Source organism: Heptranchias perlo, chromosome 32, assembly GCF_035084215.1.
Source record: "Heptranchias perlo isolate sHepPer1 chromosome 32, sHepPer1.hap1, whole genome shotgun sequence".
NCBI classification, from domain to species: Eukaryota; Metazoa; Chordata; class Chondrichthyes; order Hexanchiformes; family Hexanchidae; genus Heptranchias; species Heptranchias perlo.
Genome location: NC_090356.1, coordinates 21,029,772 through 21,039,258, shown reverse-complemented (window position 1 = coordinate 21,039,258; position 9,487 = coordinate 21,029,772). Strand labels below are relative to the sequence as shown.

Sequence of the window (9,487 nt, the reverse complement as noted above, 5' to 3'; positions counted from 1 at the left end):
GCTTGTATTCCCTTTGTAGGAGATTGAGGGGTGATTTGATTGAGGTGTTTCAAATGTTAAAAGATTCAATAGGGTAGATACAGAAAAACTATTTCCTCTGGTGGGGGAATCAAGGACAAGGGAACCTAATCTTAAAAGCAAAGCTAGACCATTTGGGAGTGAAATCAGGAAGCACTTTTTCACACAAAGGGTAGTACAATAGGCTGAGGATGCTGGGACAATTGGAGCTTTCAAGACTGAGATCAATAGATTTTTGTTAGATATGGGTATCGTGGGATATGGAGCAAAGGCAGGTAAATGGAGTTGAGGTACAGATCAGCCTTGATCTAATTGAATGGCGGAACAAGCCCTGAATGGCCTACTCCTGTTCTTATGTTCCTGACCCTTACCCTACCAAACAAGCAGGATTTCCCGATAGTTACACTCAAATAATCCTTACCTTTTTTAAATTTTAAAATATACTTTATTCCATAAAATTTAAAGATACACACAGTTCAAATAAAGGGCTCAAAATGCAGCACAGCAGTTCAAAGAAATACAGTACAGGTCTATACACTTTGATCTCATTGTTACAATTTTAAAACACAGTACATATTTTCTAATACATTCTGTACAATACAGGGTGGGGTGGCCTTACATGGTGGTCTTTCCCCATAGAGCCTTTGTGTAGGTCGCACCTCGCTTCAGTGTGTCCCGCAACATGTAATCCTGGACCTTGGATTGTGCCAGTCGGCAACACTCGGTCGTGGACAGCTCCTTCAGCTGGAAGACCAGCAGGTTTCGGGCGGACCAAAGGGCCTCCTTCACCGAGTTGATGGTCTTCCAGCCGCAGGTGATATCTGTCTCAGTGTGCGTCCCGGGGGACAGCCCGTTGAGCACAGCGTCCTGTGTTACCAAACTGTTTGGGTTGAACTGGGACAGATACCAACACATTTCTCTCCACACCCTCTGCATAAAGGGGCATCCCGTCAGGAGATGGACGACAGTCTTCTCCATGCCAAAGGGCAGCTCGCGATGGCACTGAGGTTCCGTGCGTGTTGGAAGGACCGCACTGGGAGGGCCTTTCTCACCACCATCCAGGCTACATCCTGTTGGTCAGCTCCGGCGACGAGATGTTCTGCCAAATGGCATCGACCATCTGGTCGGGGAAGAAACCGTTCGAGTCCACCCTCTCCGTTCCTTGCAGGACTCTGAGAACGTTTCGTGTCGACCACTGTGGTCTAAGGGGTTCCTCCTCAGGAACTTCTCCACCTGGGACAAGCGGGGCGGGTGGGGGGGGGGGGGGGGAACGGTCCAACCATGCAGAACAAACAGCAAGTCCACTGCTGCACACTGAGTGATCTTTACCCTGCTACATAGAGTTAAGCAACAAGTGCTGTAACAAGAGCTTGAAAAATTAGCACCTACTAAGAAACCGACTAGAAACAAATGCCTTTTTTCTCACACCACAAGTATATTGACATCTCAAGTTTCCTATTGAACAAACATATCTAAATAAAGATCTCACTGCAGTTTCACCACCTGGATCTCTGTGGTTCCTTCCATAGTCGGGCAACAGTGGCTTTTATCCCTCCTGTTTTTTTTACAGTCGACGTGTGCAGCTTTTCTTTGCAAGCTTTGATTTTGACACAGTTGCCAAACAGCACGGACTCGGAATTCCGAGAATTGATCCTGCAGTTATTAATCAACAAAATCTCCTCCTTGCAGCATTAATTTAGCAGAGTGGAGAACGGGCCAGTCATACAGTGTCAGATTTCTCCTGTTGCCTAAAACAGGTGAAGGTCACCTTCCCAATAACATGCGCGTAAGGTGAGCCGGTTTGTGGTGATCTGACATTTGATAGCAGGCCTGTGAAAGGGTCGGTTTGCAGCAGGTGTATCAATGATTAAGCAGCTTACCGAGTCTTGGGACATGTCAGCGCACAATGGAGCTTGCGGGGAAGGCTATTGTGTCGGCTGTTTTTGTGGTCACTGTGACTTTAATTTATAGGTACTATAAAGTGAGAGCTGCCAATGCCGCCCGGAGCAGTGGTCTGGAAAATTCAGACCGTCAAGAAGTTGGGGAAAAGAACAACAAAGACACAGAGCAAGAAATCCAGCCTTTGTTGAGCTCACAAAGGTTCAATGGAGAGGGCAATATCGGTGACCCACCGGGGCACAATAGTGCAAATAATCAGTGCTCGGTCAAATCTGCCTTGAAAACCCAGTCAGTGGATAAAACTGCTGATAATCGTGACAAGGAAACAAAGCAACTCCAGATCACAGATGAGCTGAGCAGCGGAGGAGGGATAGCCAAAAACAACAGGCAACAGGCAAAAGTTAGACGACTTGGTTCATCCAAACCAGCGAGGAACTGCCTGGCCGTGAAACTGGTGGCAAAGCAGCAGGTTAAAGATCCTTCGCTACGCACTGCTACAGCTTCAATTAACGGTGAGTGCCCCGTGAAAAACTTGCAAGCTGAGGAATATGATAAACCGAATCTCAACAACAAGAATTCTGAGTCAGCAGGGGCTGACTATAAAAGCACTGAAAATGTTACAAAAGTCACGAAGCAGGATTACTCGAACAATATCAGTTCTCAAACAGGTTTTGAGCAAGAATCGGACATGCGTGCCAACAGGGAGTCTCAGCTAGGTCAGAATAATAGTTCCTTTGATGTCGTGAGTGCTGACAGCACAAAAAAAATAAGTCTGTCTACAAATGTTATTGAGACCCACCAAGATCTTCTCATTTCACCTGCTTCTGACGCAGTTAAATACACTCAGGATAAACATATGGAAAAACAGCCAACTGAACTCACAGAAAATGAGATGCTTGAGGGTCTCATCAACAGGCAGTGCACAGCAGGAAGTGCTGGAGAACATGAGAATATCAGTAGTGTCTGTAAAACATACCCTGAAATCAAAATTCAAAGATCTGATACTCCATCTGTTCAATCTACATATCAAATCAAACATGAAAAGGCCAAAGCTGGCAACCCATCTGAAGGTGGGCTAAATATTTTGCAGCCATGTGTGGAAGTGAATCTATCTGATTACAAGACCAATTCAACTTCAGAAATGGCAACTGTGGAGAGAGAATATCAGGACAGAAATAACACCTGTTCTATTAGTCAATTTGCACCAGACTCAGCTTCTATTGACATACACAACATCAACTGCCCAGCTCTCCAGTACCAGATGAGAGACCAGCCAAAAGTATGTTTTTCTTTGAGTTCAGGTCAGGACAATATAGAGCCCTCTCAGGGCATGACTGCTGAAACTAAAGCAGCCTATTCCTCTGTATCTTACTCAAGTCCTGCTGAACATCCAAAGGCTTCCAACATTTCTTCTGAGACACCTTCCTGTTCAACCAAGTCTGGCATCAAAACTATAACAGAGGAAAGAACAGTCCTCAGGAAAGGCAGTATTTCAGCAATTGCAGAGACCCCGGCATTTTTAATTGGCTTCCAATCGGAGAAGAGGGAGTGCTCAGAGGAAGGCCACTCTGGTGAACTGAACTCTCGAGCTCCCTCTGTCGATGACCTTAGCTCCAGTTCTTTGGGCTCTCTGGTAGATTCATTGTATTTGTCCCAGGCAGACCTCAGTAAGGAAACAGCAGTGGAAGTTGTTGCCAGAGCTAATTTTATTCAGATTCCATTGACCAATCAATCAACTGTCGAAGTCATGAAGTGCCGCTTGGATTTGGGGAATTGTTATGAGATTCTATCTGTTGCGAAGAAGCATGACCTAAAGGACCTGCAAGATGCTGCTTATCAAGTCATGAGTGACAATTACTTACAGGTTTTGAAGAATCCTAACATTTATGGCCAACTAAAAGCAGATGAGAGAGAACTGATCCTGACGAGAAGGATGTATGGTAGAAGGTACTTGATGGTAGCTGATGTGGATGTCCAAGAGAATGCTTGGGCTAAGACCCCAATTCAACCCAACACAGAGGATCAAACCACTGCCAGACCACTGAAACCTTCTCAAACCAACCACAAGCTTTATTATTACAAGGAAGAGAAAGATTCTTGGTATCCATTGGTCAACATGGCAGTTGAGTCAATCTCCAAGGACTGTGCATTGTGCACCATGTATAATTACCTTTTTGTCGTGGCTGGTTGTCAGGGGTCTGGCAAAGAAATCAAACTTTCCAACAAGGTATTCTGCTACAATCCAGTGACTAATATTTGGAGTGAGATAAGTCCACTCAATCAGGCTAGGCCTAATTGTAAGCTTGTAGCTTTGGATGGGTATCTTTACGCAATTGGAGGAGAATGTCTTTGCACAGTGGAGAGGTATGATCCTAGAACAGACAGGTGGAACTTCACTGCACCTCTACCACGAGGAACCTTTGCTATAACGCACAAAGCTACTGTGTGCAATGGTGAGATTTACGTGACTAGGGGCACCTTCTACTATCAGCTTCTCAAGTACAATGCCAGAGAAGACACATGGAATGACTGCAGCATGATGAGCAGGAAGGACAAGACCACTGACATAGCAGCTGTCAGAAACTTCATCTACAGATTTGAGATCAACCAGCACTATGGTATCAGTGTGTACCGGTATCACATCATCACCAAAATTGGTTATGAATGTGCCACCAAGAAGCTCTGCAAACTGGCACCATTTCAATGCGCTGTCATGGATGACACTATTTATTGCATAAATAAACAGTTCATGATACAGTTTGTTGCTCATGAAATATCACCTTATTTTAGAGCAGAAGATTGCACTGTCCTTCCCGGAGCAAAGGGACTCCTGGTGCCCTTTGTGCTTACACTGCCAGAAAGAGACTTATTACAGACTCGAGTGTAAACGCCTTAGGGGCTTGGTGTTTAAAACCTCTGTTGGAAATCCCCTTTTCATATAAAAAGAGTCTCTAAAACTGTTTGACATTGTTAAATGTTGGTGTACCGATAACAAAATATATCTGATTCCCTTTCCTCCTGTTCAAGGGATGTTTTCCTCCACAGAGGTCGCTTTCAGCCTGTTATGTGAAGTAATTTTAGTTGTGGATCTCTCCGCATTGCCTCTAAGATTCCCTCAATAATTGACAATTAGAAAGACTGGTTGTAACAAAGTGAATGAGATATGCCCCAATCTATCCCAGGTGTCCCTTGGTGTGAGCACAATTTTATTAAGAAATCTAGGTGTAGGGTCAATGCTCAAATTATAGGAGACCACCAATGTTGGGAAGAGTAGTAGAGAATTGGTGATTAGGTCTATCCAAGGAATGCAAGGAAAATGACAAGATTGATCCTCAGTAGGGTTGCCAACTCTGGTGAGACTATGGTGCCCACTGTTGTGAGGAGTACTCGTAAGCAAACGTGGAATGGGGACAGGATCAGGCTCAGTTGTGATACCCCCTCTGGTCAAACAGCGTGTAGCTGTTTGCAGTCTAGGCTTGCACATAGCCATTTGGATGAGACACCAGCAGAGCGCCCACACCCGTGGCAACATACCCCAAAGAAGGATCAATGTTTTTAGAAGAAGAACGGAGAAGGATGGAGACTTTTTTTTTAGCAGCAATCAGCAAGGCTACTCACCGCAGAGTAGCAAAACTCCTCAGTGGGAAGAAGTAAAGGAGAAAGAAGTGACAAAGGTCATCTTGCCGCATATCGAACATGGGACTTCTATTGTCTAAGTACAGCAGAGCTCACTTCTTAGACAGTCCGGTTTTAATTGGACTGTCATGAAATGTAAGCCAGCCCCCAAAACTCTAATTATTTTTAATTAGAAGCCTATTTTATTTTCCATTCCTTTCAGTGTTCCGTGAAGTAATGATATTGAGGGTAAGTTTGACTTTGTGTGACAGTGTAAAACAGGCGATAGAGAATTGGCAGCCCGTTTTACATCTCTCCCAATTTTTATTTTCATTGCAGTCAATGTAAAATCAGGAGTGGTGTTAAACAGGCTACTGACTCGCTATCACCCGTTTTACACTATCACACAAAGTCAAGATCTACCCTCATTAGGTTTTCAATGAACTTTCATCAGCAGGCAACCAAATATTTTTATTTTTTTTTATTCGTTCACGGGATGTGGACGTCGCTGGCAAGGCCGGCATTTATTGCCCATCCCTAATTGCCCTTGAGAAGGTGGTGGTGAGCCGCCTTCTTGAACCGCTGCAGTCCGTGTGGTGACGGTTCTCCCACAGTGCTGTTAGGAAGGGAGTTCCAGGATTTTGACCCAGCGACAATGAAGGAACGGCGATATATTTCCAAGTCGGGATGGTGTGTGACTTGGAGGGGAACATGCAGGTGGTGTTGTTCCCATGCGCCTGCTGCCCTTGTCCTTCTAGGTGGTAGAGGTCGCGGGTTTGGGAGGTGCTGTCGAAGAAGCCTTGGCGAGTTGCTGCAGTGCATCCTGTGGATGGTACACACTGCAGCCACAGTGCGCCGGTGGTGAAGGGAGTGAATGTTTAGGGTGGTGGATGGGGTGCCAATCAAGCGGGCTGCTTTATCTTGGATGGTGTCGAGCTTCTTGAGTGTTGTTGGAGCTGCACTTTTAATTAGAAGCCAGGCAAGTGGAGAGTATTCCATCACACTCCTGACTTGTGCCTTGTAGATGGTGGAAAGGCTTTGGGGAGTCAGGAGGTGAGTCACTTGCCGCAGAATACCCAGCCTCTGACCTGCTCTCGTAGCCACAGTATTTATATGGCTGGTCCAGTTAAGTTTCTGGTCAATGGTGACCCCCAGGATGTTGATGGTGGGGGATTCGGCGATGGTAATGCCGTTGAATGTCAAGGGGAGGTGGTTAGACTCTCTCTTGTTGGAAATGGTCATTGCCTGGCACTTATCTGGCGCGAATGTTACTTGCCACTTATGAGCCCAAACCTGGCTCGGACTGCTTCATTATCTGAGGGGTTGCGAATGGAACTGAACACTGTGCAGTCATCAGCGAACATCCCCATTTCTGACCTTATGATGGAGGGAAGGTCATTGATGAAGCAGCTGAAGATGGTTGGGCCTAGGACACTGCTCAAACAATGATCTCACCCCCCTGCCCAGCCTCTATTTTACGCCCTCTTTGGGTTTGACTTGGCAAACGATGCCAACCCGGGTGTCAAATGGACACCATTGGACAACTCCAAAAATTCCAAGTTGGGCAGCCTGACAATGTGATCTAGCTTGGTGCAAACTGAAACTTAAAATTTCTGCCACTAGGTGTAATTAGCACATATACTGCATCATATTTATAAATATATCTCCACTCAATCATCCAGCCTCACACTAGACTGGTTACTTCAGTGAGACTCACAATACACTGGAATCTTTCAGGCCAATCATACGACATAGTTTGCACTGATGTAAAGTGGTTTTGGTTTTATGCCGATACAAACTGTGTTTTATTACTCAGGAATGAAGTGGGCCATCTGAAAGTGAATGGTCTTATACCATTTCAACTGTGTGCTGCCTGCATTTTAACTGCAACCAGTGCTAAGCGAGCTTTAGCGTTCCTAGCTGGGTAGTTTTTTTGAAGTGTTTGTTGCTGACAAATTAAATCTGGTCCTGTCCCGCTCTTCTCCAACATAACAAACGTAACCAACACTTAGAGGAGTTTTGTGCATGCTTACTTTGAATGGCCAGAGAGTGATGTTAAGCCAGCGGTATAACTCAGATCTGATGACCCATACATTGTCTAAGCAGGTACCTGAAGTATAACAGCACCAGTGTTTCACACTGATGGGGAGATGGATGACAGGATTAGAATTCTCTGTAGGTGAGATTTATATTTGGGTTGATTTCCCAGTATTTTGAGATGTTACATTGGATGTTCATTAGCAGTGACTAGCACCATCCAGTTACAGAAAGACACGATTAGTGTGAGATTGCACTTTATGGCACTTGACATTTTCTTTGAAATCTGCTGCGGCAAATGTGATTTTAAAATATTTAATTTGCAATTTTCTGGTGAATGTATCAATGGTAAAATTTACTGCTCTTTGAAATCAGATATTATTGCAAGCTAATAAAAAAATTTCCTGACAAACCAATGATGGACTCAATAAGGAAATTCTCTTTTGTGATAATTCATAGGGTTTTCAGCTGACACCGACTCAGCTTTTTCCAAGAAACTTTTTTTGTAATTTATTCCCATGTCTTTTTTTACCTCAGCTCTGCTACCAATCCCACCTTTGCTCTCGAGAGTGACTAACCTGTTGCCAGAGTCTGCCAACGGTCCCTGTGGCTGGTCACTAGTAAACATGCCGTACCAACCAAGCAGGACATTCCCATTGGGTTTTCCATCCTTCCCTCCCCCTCTCCCACCCCCCCCCACCTCACACACACACACACACACAGGGAGCCCAACAACATCAACCTGGTGCAACTGCAATTGGGAACTTCAGAATGAACCCATGACCTTCCTGTCATGTGGGGCTAACCCAATGGTGACACAGTGATAGGATTCCTTTACACTGGCTCTTTTAGTGGGAGCACATCCCTAAATACCTCAATGGGGAAAAAAGTGGATGGGGATGAAATTGGTCCGCCAGTAGCATGAAACAGGCTCATAGTGATGCTCTCCATGGTTGAATAGCACATTAACGCTCTCTGTGCAGCTTCACACTTAGCGAATGGCCCTTAGTGACTGGGAAGGGGATAAATCCCACTCAGGTCTCTTCCCAAATTAAAAGGGCACTTTCCATTTTTCCCTCAACTTTCTTCCCTTTCCTACCTTCCTTCCCTGAACTTCTTGTCCCTGGATAGGGTACGGTTCTACAGGCACCACGTGTTTTGTGTACCACACCCCATTCTTTATCTGTGAGCCCGGATAGCCAAAACTAGCCTCAGTATGACTGGGTAAAGAGAGGAGGAAATCAGACAGGAATCCCACTCCTAACTAGTGACTCCTGCTGGATAACGCAAGTGCGTGTGGAAATTGAGTGAGAACAGGATCAGGATCATTGGCTGTGATGCTCTCCGTGACTGAATAGTTCTCTGTGCAGGCTCACACATGACGAAAGGCCACTTGGCCAAGGAACTGAAGGCTGCTGGCACCTGTGGAAATTTACCCCTGTAACAACCCATCATGACAACCCACTGCTTGAAAGAGAGAGCTGAGGGAAACAAAACAAGACAGGAGTCTGGAGTATTGTGTTCAATTCTTGGCTCCTTACTTTAGGAAGGATGTTAAAGCCTTGGAGAGGATGCAGAGGAGATTTACTAGAATGGTATCAGGGATGAGGGACTTCAGTTATGTGGAAAGGTTAGAGAAGCTCGGGTTATTCTCCTTAGAGCAGAGAAGCTTAAGGGGAGATTTAATAGAGGTGTTCAAAATTATGAGGGGTTTTGATAAAGTAAGTAAGGAGAAACTTTCCACTGGCAGGAGGGTCAATAGCCAGAGGGCACAGATTTAAGGTAATTGGCAAAAGAACCAGAGAGGAGATGAGGAAAAAATTTTTTTACATGGCAAGTTGTTATGATCTGGAATGCACTGCCTGAAAGGGCGGTGGAAGCAGATTCAATAGTAACTTTCAAAAGGGAATTGGGTATA

The 9,487-nt window shown here is 45.1% G+C and overlaps 1 protein-coding gene across 1 annotated transcript; it reads left to right on the top strand.

Moving 5' to 3' along the window:
- The first annotated feature begins 1,705 nt into the window (after window positions 1–1,705).
- Window positions 1,706–7,985, top strand: klhdc7a (kelch domain containing 7A). The gene has a single exon (XM_067970601.1). The coding sequence runs from the start codon at window positions 1,925–1,927 to the stop codon at window positions 4,802–4,804; it is 2,880 nt and encodes a 959-aa protein (XP_067826702.1). The 5' UTR covers window positions 1,706–1,924; the 3' UTR covers window positions 4,805–7,985.
- Window positions 7,986–9,487: the final 1,502 nt, after the last annotated feature.

Coding starts and splice junctions, on each gene's coding strand:
- klhdc7a (XM_067970601.1), top strand. CDS start 1,925: ATGGAGCTTGCGGGGAAGGCTATTGTGTCGGCTGTTTTTGTGGTCACT.